Consider the following 15,433-nt stretch of genomic DNA (forward strand, 5'->3'; position numbering starts at 1 on the left):
GTAAACTTTAAACCATTCCTATGAATATCCACTTTTTTTGTTGTTTTTTGTTCTGTTTTTTGGAGTTTTATTGGTCTTGTAGTTTCTACTCATTGCCAAAGTTACTAAGGTAAAATTTTCCTCCACTACTACCAATGAAGTTGTGTCATACATCTGTAAAACAGATTATTTTAAAATTTTTATTTCATTTTATTTTTTAATACATTATACCCTGTTTACTTATTTCTCTGACCCCTCATCCCCTGCTTCTGGCAACTGCCAATCTGTTCTCTCTAACTGATCTATGATCTTGTTTTTTTGGTTATTTTTTGTTTTTGTTTTTAAGACCCCACACATAAGAGAGATTATATGGTATTGTCTTTCTCTGTCTGATATATTTCATTTAGCATAATACCCTGGAAGTCTATCCATGTTGCTGCAAATGTCAAAATTTTGCTCTTTTTCATGGCTTAATAATATCCCATGGTATATATATAGATATGCATAGATATGTATATGTAAACACATTTTCTTTACTCACTCATCCCTTGATGGACACTTGTGTTGTTTCCTTGTAAATAGTGCTGCAGTGAACATGGGGGTACATATATCTTTTCAGTTAGTGTTTTTATTTTCTGCAGATAAATACCCCGAAGTGGAATTGCTGAATCATATGGTAGTTCTGTTTTTAATTGAGGAACCTTAATACTGTTTTCCATAGTGGCTGCACCAATTTATATTCCCAACGGTGCACAAGGGATCCCTTTTCTCCACATCCTCACCAACACTTGTTATTTCTTATCTTTTTGATGACAGCCATTTTGAGAGGTGTGAGGCAATATCTTGTACTTTTGGTTTGCATTTCCCTGATGATTACTGACGTTGAACATCTTTTCATGTACCTGTTGACCATCTGTATGTCTTATTTGGGAAAATGTCTCTTTGGATCTTGTGCCCATTTTTTAATCAGCTTGTTTGGGGTTTTTTTGCTATTGAGTTGTAGGAGTTCTTTATATATTTTGGATATTAACTGCTTATCAGCTATATGATTTGCAAATATTTTCTTCCATTCAGTAGGTTACCTTTGCATTTTGTTGATGGTTTCCTTTGCTGTGCAGAAGCTTTTTAGTATGATATAGTCCCACTTATTTATTTTTGCTTTTGGTGTCAGATTTAAAAAAATCATGGCCTAGACCTGTGTCAAGGAGCTTACCATCTTTTTGTTTGTTTGTTTGTTTTTAGGAGTTTTATGATTTCAGGTCTTACTTTCAGGTCTTTAATCCATTTTGAGTTAATTTTTGTATATGGTGTAAGACAGTGGTTGTGTTTCACTCTTTTGCATATGACTGTCCAGTTTTCCCAATACCATTTAATGAAGAGATAGTTCTTTCCCCATTGTATATTCTTGACTCCTTTTTCATAAGTTAATTGACCAGATATGTGTGCATTTATTTCTGGGCTCTCTATTCTGTTCCATTCATCTATGTGTCCGTTTTAGTACAAATATCATATCGTTTTAATTATTTTAACTTTGTAATATAGTTTGAAATCAGAGAGCATGATGCCTCCAGCTTTGTTCTTTTTTCTCAAGATTACTTTGGCCAGTTGGGGGTTTTTTGTGGTTTCATACAAATTTTAAGATTATTTGTTTTATTTCTTCGAAAAAAATGCCATTGGAATTTTGATAGGGATTGCATTGAATCTGTAGATTGCTTTCAGTAGTATGGCCATTTTAACAATATTGATTTTTCCAATCCATGAGCACTGAGTATCTTTCATTTGTGTCTTCTTCAATTTCTTTATGCTTTTCTTAGTCTTTTAAAGTTGTATTAGAATGCAGGGTAAGTGCAAATTGAATAGTGGCATAAAATGAAAAGATGTATGAAAGAGAATGATCACTTGGAAAAAGAGAAGTTTATAAAGGAATAAGATGTCAAGTTCAAAATGAAGGGTGTATGAAAACAGGTATATGACTACTAGACCTAAAAAAATTAAAGCAGAGGAATAAATATTTATTGGTGTTTTCTCTTATTGCTATATGGGATACTTGCATTCATATGCATCAGGTATTTTCTGGAGAAATTTCTCAATCTAGACACTTTTAGAACAACGTATGGACTAACTGCAATGTGGCCACTCAGTTGTATCTGATTGCTACCTAACAGGCAGCAAAGTCACAATTTATCTGGGAAGTTTTTGGATGATCCTACCTATAAGTGCCTGGCCAGTTTGTAGGCAGTGATGCCAAAGACTGTGTTTTTAGTCTAACTAGATGGAAAGGAAAATATCATCTCACCCTTGTGCCTGGTGGGGAAAATGATAACATAGAGCTAGACATATAAAGATATTTTTTAAATGATTTTAAAAACACATCTTTCTTCCAGCCTACTTAACACTGAATCAAAAGTGGTAAAATAGGGGGACTGGATATTGTAAACAATCAGAAGATCAGACAGAATTTAAAACCTAAACTTTGGATTCTACCAAAGATTAATTTGCATCTATATATATGTATTTTTATAGTTTTGAGGTTTTAAATTAAATGGCCACCAGAGTGTATTTCACATTGCACATTAAATATATTGAACTGGAATCCCAATTTGGGTTTGCCATCTGTGTGCCATGCTGATTATTTTCACACAACTAAGATTTTAATCTCAAAAATGAAAATTTATAAAAACACCCATATTGGGCTTTTTGTATTACTTATTTTTCTTCACTTTTTCCCTACTGATTTATATTTTTCATGAGAACTAACAATCCCTCGTGAGCTAATGGAGGCACCAACAAGGCCTCAACCTTGACCTTGACTTTAATCTCTTTGTCAAATCAATGTATTAAAGTTTTGCTGTGTATTGGTTTATTTACTGTGTAGACTTTGCCATGGCCATGACTTTCATAGGGTAATTATTTTGATTAAGTTAGATGATTAAAGTTAGTCTTGCATGAGAAAAGTATACACTTGGGAAGCAGTGATGGATGGATTCCAGTCTTCAGAGTGTTTAGTTCTGCCAGCATTTTCCAGTTGAATGGAAATTCACTTCCCAGTTTGGTTTCGGTGACACTGAATGGATTATCAAACCTGAGCATTTCCTAGAGAAAGACAAAAAGAGATCAAGAAGGATAGATGACAATGTGAATATCCACATGTGTTCTTGCAATTTTTCTCAGATATTTTTCTGCTTTGATGAACAACATCATTACTGAAATAATAAATGTTAATTAATATCTGCATCATTTTTGTAAATGGTAGTTTAGTATTACAACTAGACTAATTAGTATACAGCATAGCTTGGTGACATGACAAATCAGAGAGCGTAACATGTTGACTCTCATCCATTATGATGTATTAGCTAATTCACTTGCTCAATAATGACCAAAGAAAGATGGGGAATAGGGCAGTAACAACAGAAACAACTATAAAAGCATTGTGGCCACATTTTCAGGTTTTTATTTTTCTGCCATGTTCCTGAGTACTATGGATTGTGGACATTTTACTTCCCATTTCTCTTCCCATTGGTAAATCATAGCCCTAACAGAAACCTTTAAGAATAAGATCATGAGTAATAAAGAAAATGAGAATAAACGATGACTTCCAGATTTTCCTAGGTTTACACATGCTATGTCATGCTCAGTGTTAAATTTTTTCAAGATTATTCATGGTAAAGTTGACAGCTATCTGTGTCTTTGATTTATTTTTCAGAACCTATGCGAACCCCAAAGACTTTAAAGATTGCTGAGATACAGGCAAGACGCATTGCTGTGGACTGGGAATCCCTGGGTTACAACATCACTCGTTGCCACACTTTTAATGTCACTATCTGCTACCATTACTTCCGTGGTCACAAAGAGAGCAAGGCAGACTGTTTGGACATGGACCCCAAAGCCCCTCAGCATGTTGTGAACCATCTGCCGCCTTATACAAACGTCAGCCTCAAGATGATCCTAACCAATCCAGAAGGCAGGAAGGAGAGTGAAGAGACGATTATTCAAACTGATGAAGATGGTATGCTCATACTTCCTTATTTTTAAAGGGGGGAATTATATGACAAGAATTATGTACTTGCTTACAGTTTTGCCTAGAGTCCCCAAAATTGAATTGGATTCCGAAATCTGCTAAATACTTTTAACAGGGTTAACTTTGGAAAGGGTTTGCCTTTAACAAAAAACTTAATATTCTTCAGGGTAGCATCAAATACTAAATGAACTATTCCTTTATTGTTTTCCATTTTTATACAATATTAGAAAAGTAGCAACTACACTAAAAGTCTAAATAAAGTTTTTATCAAATGTTCAAAAATAATTTTCACCATTTGTGGCACTACATCGATTACCTATTGGTGAAATGCACTTAGTTAAAAATATAGTTTTTTGCATTTTACAGATCAATAGTAATAGCTTTCTTTCCTTTAGATTTGAAAGCAGCATTGTTTACCCATTCTATTTATTTTTAGATAGTTTTATGTAATTATAAATATAAAAGAAGGTCAAAGTTTATATGTTTAAGTCTAAATAAAGGTCCTTATCAGATATTGGCAAGCTATCATCTTTTATCTATCTTTTTCCCACCCAAGTAATTGAATTATAACTTGCCCAATTTCTATGTGTATTACTTCTAAATTATTGAATAATAGGAAGAAACATTTATATTAATAAGTTACACACACATAATATAGTATGTCATTAATGTGAATTTGAATACATATTCTGATTTAAAAAAATAGTATCCTAGACAAAACTGTATAAAAATGATAATCTAATAATAACACTGTATTCTTCCAATGTAAGACATTTCATTTGCAATATTTCCTTTTATGAATGAAAGCGTGCAGGGGGAAAAAGTGTGCTATATAGTGAATTGAGGCAAAACCGAACTGGGGAGTCAGGAATCATGAGTTTTCAGTCCTGGCTCTAATAACTCTGTAACCTTAGCAAATCCTTTCACCCCTCTAGTTCTCTAGTTCTCAACTCTATTATGAAAAGGTTAAATTAGATGATCTCTAAGGTTCCATCTACATTTTTGTTTGGGTTTCAGAAAACAGGATGTATTTGATACCTGAATGTTCCCAATTTCCCTCGAGTTCTAAACTTTAGGCTCAGATGTATATTTTGATGCCTACCAAGTATGAGATTGCCATAAAATGGGTCAATATTCCATAGTTTCTAGAAATTCTCCTTATTATTTCAAGCTTTCTCACTCTGAAAAATGGAAATGATCTTGGATTGTTCTGTTGTTTTTGTCATAATAAAGGGAAGTGAAAGCTTTTAACCTCATTTAGCTCAGACTTTCAAGGAAACAATATTGTCCTAAAATTATGCATATTCATAAAATTTCAAAGAATAAGCCTGACTTATTCATGATAAATGTATTTTTGTCATCTTTGAGACAATAAAACAGTCACCTCAGCTATCATGTTTGAACTTGCACTTAATCAAAACATTAACAACATTTTAAAGAACAAACCCTGCTTTTATACATAAACACACAAACACTCGTATTACCCCCCTGCCCCCCACACACACAACACACATACAACACATGCTTATGAAAGAAACAGTGGTTGAGTGTAGTTGTTTCATAGGTAGAGTATCAAAATGGGAAGTCTAAGCATGGATTCAAAAGCTCTGAAAAATCTCTATCTCATTTTATAAAGTGGGATAAATATTATGTCTGTATTATACTAAACATTTTTAAGTATAGTTGATTTGTAAATTGTGTTAGTTTCAGTTGCACAGCAAAGTGATTCAGTTATTTTTTTTCAGATTATATTCCATTATAGTTTATTTCAAGATCTTGAATTTAATTCCCTGTGCTATACAGTAAATACTTGTTGCTTATCTATTTTATGTATAGTATTTCATATCCATTAATCCCATACTCCCCCCTCCCTCCATCTCCCCTTTGGTAACCATGAGTTTGTTTTCTGTGTCTGTAAGTCTGTTTCTGTTTTGTATATAGATTCATTTGCATTGTTTTTAGGTTCCACATGTAAGTGATACCATATAGTATGTGTCTGTCTGACTTACCTCACTAAGTGTAGGATTCTCTAGATCCATCCATGTTGCTGCAAATGGCAACATTTCATTCTTTTTTATGACTGAGTAATATTTCATTGTGTATATATATATACCACATCTTCTTAAGCCAATTGTCTGTTTATGGGTACTTGGGTTGTTTCCATGTCTTGACTATTGTAAATAGTGCTGCTATGAACATCGGAGTGCATGTATTGTTTTGAATTATTAGAGTTTTTGTCTTTTCTGGATATATACCCAGAAGTGGGATTGCTGGATCATATGGTAGCTCTATTTTTAGATTTTTAAGGAACCTCTATACTGTTCTCCATAGTGGCTGCACCAGTTTACATTCCAGCCAACGGTGTGCAGATATTCCCTTTTCTCCACACCCTCTCCAGCATTTATTATTTGCAGACTTTTTGATGATGGCCATTCTGACCAGTGTGAGGTGATACGTCATTGTGGGTTTGATTTGCATTTCTCTAAGGATAAGGTTATTGACCATCTTTTCCTGTGCCTGTTGCCCATATGTATGTCTTCTTTGGGAAAATGTCTATTTAGGTTGTCTGCCCATTTTTTGATTGGGTTGTTTGGGTTTTTTGACATTCAGTTGTACAAGCAGTTTGTATATTTGGGTATTAACCTCTTGTCAGTCGCATTGTTTGCATATATTTTCTCCCATTCTGCAGGTTGTCTTTTAGTTTTATTGACGGTTTCCTTTGCTATACAAAAGCTTTTAGGTTTGATTAGGTCCCATTTATTCATTGTACACTATACATTTTATAATCTGTGATTTTTGTAATAAGAATGTACTCATGTTTTATTGCCTGCACTTAAAATTGAAAAAAAACGAATTTTTTTTATCTTTATTGGAGTATAATTGCTTTACAATGGTGTGTTAGTTTCTGCTTTATAACAAAGTGAATCAGCTATACATATATATATATCCTCATATCCCCTCCCTCTTGCGTCTCCCTCCCACCCTCCCTATCCCACCCCTCTAGGTGGTCACAAAGCACCGAGCTGATCTCCCTGTGCTATGCGGCTGCTTCCCACTAGCTATCTGTTTTACATTTGGTAGTGTATATATGTCCATGTCACTCTCTCACTTCATCCCAGCTTACCCTTCCCCCTCCCCGTGTCCTCAAGTCCATTCTCTACATCTGCGTCTTTATTCCTGTCCTGCCCCTAGGTTCTTCAGAACCTTTTTTTTTTTTTTTTTAGATTCCGTATATATGAAAAAACATGATTTCTTAATTGGTAATATTAGTCTCAGTTATGTGAGTTTTGTGGTTCTTCAGTCAGTCATTCTCTAACAATATAATTCATTTTGATGGTATTCTTTGGTATGAGTTTTTAGTCTGCTTTTCTTTCCACAAACCAAAGGATGCAGTCAGGCTTATATAATCTTTTTTCACATTGCATTAAATTTTTAAATGTATTTTTGGGTACACATATGACTAGATTACTAATCAGGAAGTGAATTGCTATGGAAATTTAAATTATGTCTTAAAATTGATCAAACTCATGACTGTGTTATTTATTTCATCTAGAAATAGTTTTGTAAAAGTAAAATGGCATTAACTATTTGGTCTAATTTCAATAATATTTCCTACTTTTGTTTTATTTTAACCTCTGTTTTGAAGAATTTTTTTATTGTTTGTAATGATATTGAGGTGCATGTTATTATTTCATGGTAGTATAGTCACAAAGTAATTCCTTCTACTGTAAGGGTTTTTTTTAATTTTTTGCTTTTTATATAAGACTAAATGATTGAAGTACAAGCTTTCTATGAAGTATTTGCAAATAATTCAGGCTCCAAATCTGCTCATTATAAACTCCAGTTTCTACGTAGAGTACTTGATGTGTCTCAATGTTCCTGAATTGGGGGGGGGGGGGTGACAGAATATCTAAATCATAATCTATTGTTGGAAGATCAATGGATTATGATGATCTAATTAAGTCAGTCTTGCTAAGTTATTGCTGCCCTGTATACATAGAAAAATAATAAATTATCAGCCATCTAATAAAAGAATATAACTTCATGAAAAGAATTCTGGGTACATCCATAAACCATGAGAGCAAAGCTAGAATGATTTCCCACCAGAACCCTAAGGTAGAATTTATATTTAATTTATTGTATGCATTTTTTAATGCACGGGTAGACTTTTGTGTAAGAGATTTTTTTTTTCACTTTTTATTCTAGCATTCATAAAAATCAATATTGTGAAGTTAGCTCAGCAGAAAAGCCTGGTTTGGGGACATTTTTTGACTAATACAAAGTTATTTTTAAATGTACATTTATTATATTTTAAAGACTGTAAAGCTTATTTAATATAATCTTGCCCCACCCACATTTCATTTTCTTCTCTTCCACTTTGAGAGTTATATTTTAAGGGACTTTTTTATGTGCAAAAAAAAATTTAGCTGAAACAGCTCTCAAATAAATTATAAGCAGGGGAATAAAAGTCAGCATTCTGTCTCCATTAGAAGTTGTTGATGTGGAAATGTGAGAGGACATTTCCTGCACTATGAAGACTGCCATGATGATGATCTTAGTAACTTCATGTTGTATTTGCACAAATCATATGTACATATAGATGTCTGTATAAAGAATTGTCTTCCTTCAAACATAGAAAATTATTGAATACAGGTTGTCTGTAGAAAATTATTGAATATAGTTTGTCTGTGCCCTTACCCCTTTCCTCCATATGTTTTATGTGTGTGTTTTGTAGTTCATCTAAGTGTAATTCTTTCCCTCATTCACTATGCTGGTCTCAGTGCAAGATCAGTAGTGTGGAACTCTCTTGGCTATAATTTTCACACAAACTTTTCCATAAGTGTATGAAGTGAATCCTGTTGACAAAGTTGAGCATGTATAAGAAGAGCAGAGGAATACACAAATTCCAGGAAGGCTACTTTCCATTTCTACCCTTCTCTCAATGTAGAATTTACAAACATTTAAAACTATCCTTGGGACTTCCCTGGCGGTCCAGTGGTTAAGACTCCACACTTCCAATGCATAGGGCACAGGTTTGATCCCTGGTCAGGGAACTAAGATCCTGCATGCCATACAATGAAGCCAAAAAGTAAAATAAAATAGAATAAAATAATAGAATAAAGTAAAGTACCATCTATAGCTTTCAAATAATAAAATTAAAAAAATAAATTTAAAAAAACTATCCTTATTTGTGAAGAATTTGAAACATATCCATGCCATTTCATATTATTTTTTTGACCAAATCGTGTTTGGTGAATACAGGTAGTAATTATAATACCATCAAATAAACATTTACTCACTAGTTGGGGCTTTACTTCCTCCTCCCCCCAAGAGCCACCCTCTATGAGAGGTGTGGAGAGGCAAATAAATACTTTCCCTTAACTACAATTGTAAGCTTATGTCATTTGAGTGGAATGGAAACAACAGGTATTCTCTCAGGAAACAAACCAAGGCCCATGGTAGCCTCAGCAGATGCCACAGATTACACACAGGGGCCATCACGGTCCCTCAGCCTCGATAACTGCATAGCCTGTGCCAATACTGTGGACCTGGGGGTCAAGGGGAGTGGATGCCTTAGGTTAACTTTTCCCCAAGCCCTCAGCTGTTAGATGAATGAATATATCTTCTAGAGTTTAGTCCTGGCATCTTTTCTGTTTACTGTGGGTTTTTTCCTTTATGAATTCATTATTAATATGCCAAATTATATTGGCTCTCCCAGAGGTCATAACATCATTCATCATCTGCTTGTAGATTGAAATAAATCTTACTCTTTTGACATATCATTCAGAATTTCTTGATGCTGCTGGCCACATTGCAATGCATTTACTTTGATCCAGTGATTTTTAATTTATTTCAGTCCTCACAAAATTGCTGTGTACTCTGAAACTACATTTCTAGATAATGTCATGTGTAAAGTTCACTGAAACGTTAGATTAAGGAAAAATATTAATTAAAAAACACATTTGCCCAATATTGGGTTGATATTTTCAAGAGAAAGCATATTTTTAAGCAAAGTAGGATGGATAGGATATATTTTTAAGCATTATGAGAACAAGAAACTGGATATTTATGTAAATAAATAACAACCGAATATTTAAATAAAATATATAAAAGGAAAATACACAATAGCAAAAGTATCTCGTATCTTATATTTTGTCTATAGAAGCTGACACATCATTCATTGCTGCCACTGGGTTATATGACATTTGCAAATAAGGACTGGAATGGTTTCTCAAATCTTGTCATACCTGGGGACACTTCAAAACCAGTTATGTTGATAGTTGAGCTCTAAACAAGTCCAGCGTTATAAAATGGTTTGATTCTTAGCTTTGAAAAAGGGAATTTCATTCAAAAGACTGAAGCAATGACTTTAAAACCTATTCATCTTAAGGAGTTTTTAAAAAATTGTAATAATCACTGCTCTTTTTTTAAGTTATAGAAATGTAATAAATATAGCTATAAAAGTCAGATTGACTGTTAATGAACATTTCAATTCAGTACTATATAGTTTGGCTTTTGAGTCTAAGGAGTGTTAATTATTATTATAATTTATTATTGTATGAACACTGTTTATGGAGACACTTTAGGGGCTTATAATAATCTTCAAAAAATCTTTCAGGGAGATCTTTCAGGGAAAGCTCTGTTCTTGAAATGAATTACAAATGAGATCTTCATGTCATTAGAGGTATACAACAGAGAAAACTAGACTACACAATTTATTCAGCTCTCTAAGGTGATAGAATATTCTTCTGAATAAAAATAACTTTGCAGTTGTACATAATCTGCATTAGAAGCTTATAGATTGATTTACTTTGAATTCCCATGTATTCCCATTTATTAAAAACTTGCCATACAGCTTATTTTCTTTTTAAGAACACATTTGTATTTATTTTATTTACTTTTAACCTGTTTAGCTTATATGTTTACTTTTTCTATTTCTGATATAAGGATCCTTATAACCAAAAATGTATTTATTTGTAGTGCCTGGCCCTGTACCAGTCAATTCTCTTCAAGGAACATCCTTTGAAAATAAGATCTTCTTGAACTGGAAAGAACCTTTGGATCCAAATGGAATCATCACTCAATATGAGGTACTGGGAGAATAAGGAAGTTTATTGAAACATGGATTGAAGGGGAGAGTAAAAGAAAATGTTAGAGAAAAATAATGGTAAAGAAGTAAGTGAGAATTGCGGATTAAAATCAATGTTAGTTCTTCTCTGTTTTAATTTATCAATTCCTTGATTCCAAAATTAAGCATCAAAACAAATATTGTATGGCACCTAGAGTTTTCAAATTCTTAAGTAAATGTTGTTGTTTCAGAGAAGTAGGATGGGCCTTGTCAAACAGACTTACTGGTGATTGTAAAGAATAAATTTTTATAAAATTAAGAAACTCATATTTCACACTATGATTTAGGAGAGGCCATTCAATGTCAGTTGCTTCAGAGTAGGGGAGAAACACCTAAAAAGCAAAATATATCATAAACTTGACTATTACAGAGCTTTATCTCAACTTTGAATATAAATCATTATCTTATTTTTAAATATGAGGACCTGAAAAGAAGAAAAGAAAGCATCATTTTAATTGCACAAATGTGTAGTTCTATTCCTGTGTAATCAGTGTTGATTATAGCATAAAATACTTACTTTCTAGTGGCAACAGAGTACATCACAGGAATGGGGAGTTTTGTTTGCAGAGAGTTTATTACACTATTCTATTTCACTTCTAGTGATTGGTCTGTTCAAATTATCTTTTTCTTCTTGATGCAGTTTTGGTGGGACTTTCTGGGTTTCATATGCATTATATTATATATGTCCATAAGATTATATATAGATATATATTCATATTTAAGTATATTCATTTATCTTTTGATGGAAGAAAATAGATGTATATTGATCCAGTCAGATAACTCTAGGTTTATCTGTGGATGAATAGATAAATAAATAGAGAAACAGCCAGACAGACAATAGATACAGAATGACAGTGAAATACCCATATCAAAAAGAGAAGGAAAAGAAGTGAAAAAAATGTGATTCATTCCACACAGATGCCCTTGAACTCTATCTTACTCAAAGGGGGTTTATTTAGAATGTATTATGACTTATATTGGATATGTAATAGGAAATATATTTCTTAAAACAGGTCAGTTACAGCAGCATAAGATCATTTGATCCTGCAGTTCCAGTGGCTGGACCTCCCCAGACTGTATCAAATTTATGGAACAGTACACACCATGTCTTCATGCATCTCCATCCTGGAACCACCTACCAGTTTTTCATAAGAGCCAGCACAGTCAAAGGCTTTGGGCCAGCCACAGCCATCAATGTGACCACCAATATCTCAGGTATGCAAATGAATACAGGGCAAACAGAATTGGTTTGTAATAGCATGTCCTAGAGAATCACATATACACTGAGTGTAATTCACCTCATTTATTGAATCTTTAATATAAATAGTCATGATTAAAGGCACTTTAAAGAATTATCTGAATACAGATTATCATTTGTTATATGTCCAAACCCCCAAAATCTCAAAATCTCTGTCATTTTTTAATTGACAAAGGTCTTTTTAAAGACTATATTATATCTTAATTAGAAATTTTTAAAAGTTCATTATGAAAGTTCATATTAAAAACCTGTTATACGTTTGAGGAGTTGGTAATTATTATGGTATCTGATCTTTACTGTAAATGGATTTTATCAAAAGCATGGTAGAAGATCCTTGCAGTACTACATACTTTGTCTCTCTTCCATTTTTCCCTGACATTCTGATAATTTTATGACAAACAAATATGAACTTTTCTTTCTCTTCGAGATCTCACATAAATGCAACTAAATGTCAGAATGGTAATGTGCAGGAGAATTTTAGGTTGATTAACAAATACAATTAAATTTCAGATTATATTATGTTCACAATTTCCCAGTTTGCTAGGAATTAGCTTTGCAATATGCCCTATATCTACCCCAGTGTATGTGTATTAATATTTTATCTTATTTATTTAAGATTACTAAAATGGATATATGTTACTTATGTAACTGAAAAGTTAAATTTGAAAAATAAATGTTTTAAAGGGTCAACCACTTAATATATTAAAATACTAGTTTTGAATTTGTAAATTCTTTTTGTTCCTTCATGTTCATTTTTATTATAGTTCTACATAGCATATATTGGTGGTGTATCATAATACATCATTAAAAAATCTCTACCATTCTTCTGAATTTATATAATTTGAATCAGAAAGAAACCACATACTCTCTAACTTTTTTTAAGTCTAAAATTTTATTTGGAAATTTCTAATATAATATAAAACTTTAAAAATTTATGTCATGGAAAAAATTATTCCAATATGAGTTATGGTTCCTTTTGCATAGCATTTGATATATCTTAATAGTCTAATAAAAAAGAATTTTAAAATAGTATTCATTATGTTAGAAAACAGCAAGGTATTAAAATTGCCAATTCTTTTCTTGATGGAACAATTCTAAATCATCAATTTAAATATTTATTGAAATTATTTTACTAGAAAATATGACTTGGTGACACAATGATATAGTAAAACATATTTCCTCCCCTTTAGAATTAACAATAGTGCTATAAATAAGATCCTTCAACAGGGATATGTACAAAATTTACATAAACTTTATAAAACTGAGAATATTGAACAAATGAACATTATTGAGAGCCAAAATTTATTGTGGTTCAGACACAATTTTTTTTTTTGAGTAAAAAACTTATAAAGACCAGAACACCCACCTAGCATTTTCTTTGTTATTTAACTGCAGTTTCACTTGAAGCAACCTATGTACATGGATACTTGATTTGAACTTTAAAACTTGGTTGCAGTCACTGTATCTTGGGAACACATAGTAATCAAGCCAAGGCTAATGAAATTTATGGTTAGTGTGGTTCTCAGACTCACTTGAACTTTTAAGGTAATTTATTGTTATTTATCCCTTGACTCCAGTAATTCTATCTTTCAGCATTTTAAAAGCAACTTAAGTTAAAGTGAAATCAAGTTATTGAAGGCATGATGCTTGGCAGTATTGTTTATATGTATATGTGTGTGTGTGTGTATGTATAATACACATATGATATGTTATACACCCACATAAAATAATATTCATATACATATTATGCCTATATAGTATCTGTTGATTCTACTTGTAAATAACTCTCAGATAATTTGCCTCTTTCTAAACTGTTTCTTTCTTTCCATCTGGATCATATTTTAAGCAGATCATTGACATATCTTTCGAAGCAGCATCCTTGCCTTTAGACTTGCCTTGCTCCAGTGTTTTTTTCTATTCATCTTTGTACAACATATATTTCTTCCTTAATTTTTTTCAAAATCAAGTATATTATATCCAATATGATAAAGCCCAAACATCCTTGCATGATTGGCATTTGTGGCCCTTCATTTTATGGCCCCTCCCATCCTCCACTCCTACCCATGAATCCAAAGTTCCAGGCATAGCAAACTAATTGTAGCTGTTAGAACACTCTGTGTCCTTTCACGTGATGAGATCTTCAGATATTCTGTTTCCTCTCTCTGGAATATTATTCCATGCATTCTCTTTCTGATGAGTTTTTCTTTTTTTTTTTTTTTTTTTGCGGTACGCGGGCCTCTCACTGTCGTGGCCTCTCCCGTTGCGGAGCACAGGCTCCGGACGCGCAGGCTCAGCGGCCATGGCTCGCGGGCCCAGCCACTCCGCGGCATGTGGGATATTCCCGGACCGGGGCACAAATCCATGTCCCCTGCATCGGCAGGCAGACTCTCAAGCAGTGCGCCACCAGGGAAGCCCCTACTCTTCTTTTAACATTCAGCTCAAGCACTGCCTAAACAGTGAAAGTCTTCTGTTTCATCTTCCTAATCCCCGACACTAGTTTAGACAAGTGTGGTCCCCCAGCATCAACTAGTTTAGACAGCTGTGGTCCCCCAGCATCCAGATCACGTGGAAATATCCTGGAAATGTACATTATCAGGCCCCTCCCCAGACCTACTGAATCAGAAACTGTAGGGGAGAGGGGCAGCGATCTGTGTTTTAAGAAGCCCTCCAGGTGCTTCTGATCTCCCTAGTTTGAGAACCACTGTGTTGGCTAATTAACTGTCCCCTCTTTTGGTGACCTAAATTTTGCTATAATTTTTTTGATTTTTATAAGACTCTCACTCTTGATAAATGTGAATCCCTACTTTTAATTCTATAAGTGTCAGAAACCACACTTCATTTGCTTTTATATTTATAGCACATCTCATAAAATTTGACACATAATAAATATTCAGTAAATGTTGAATGAATGAATGAAATACTCTAAAATTTTTATTAAATACTATTTGTTCTCAGTTTTTCTGTTAATGCACACAGTTCACTGTTCATATACTCCCTTAAACATCTTTCTGTATGGAAAGAATCAAAAGCCATTTGAGGTTATTCACCC

At 33.2% G+C, this 15,433-nt stretch overlaps 1 protein-coding gene across 4 annotated transcripts in view; it reads left to right on the forward strand.

Moving 5' to 3' along the window:
- Positions 1 to 15,433, forward strand: part of PTPRK (protein tyrosine phosphatase receptor type K) — a 584,222-nt gene that overhangs the window by 461,811 nt on the left and 106,978 nt on the right. For all 4 annotated transcript variants that reach the window (XM_060115422.1, XM_060115424.1, XM_060115423.1 and 1 more), the window contains exons 8-10: positions 3,683 to 3,985; positions 10,979 to 11,088; positions 12,140 to 12,341. In XM_060115422.1, coding sequence (XP_059971405.1) covers positions 3,683 to 3,985; positions 10,979 to 11,088; positions 12,140 to 12,341 — 615 coding nt within the window. The remainder of the gene's footprint in view (positions 1 to 3,682; positions 3,986 to 10,978; positions 11,089 to 12,139; positions 12,342 to 15,433) is intronic.

The sequence above is a fragment of the Mesoplodon densirostris genome, chromosome 12 (genome assembly GCF_025265405.1).
Source record: "Mesoplodon densirostris isolate mMesDen1 chromosome 12, mMesDen1 primary haplotype, whole genome shotgun sequence".
Classification (NCBI taxonomy): domain Eukaryota; kingdom Metazoa; phylum Chordata; class Mammalia; order Artiodactyla; family Ziphiidae; genus Mesoplodon; species Mesoplodon densirostris.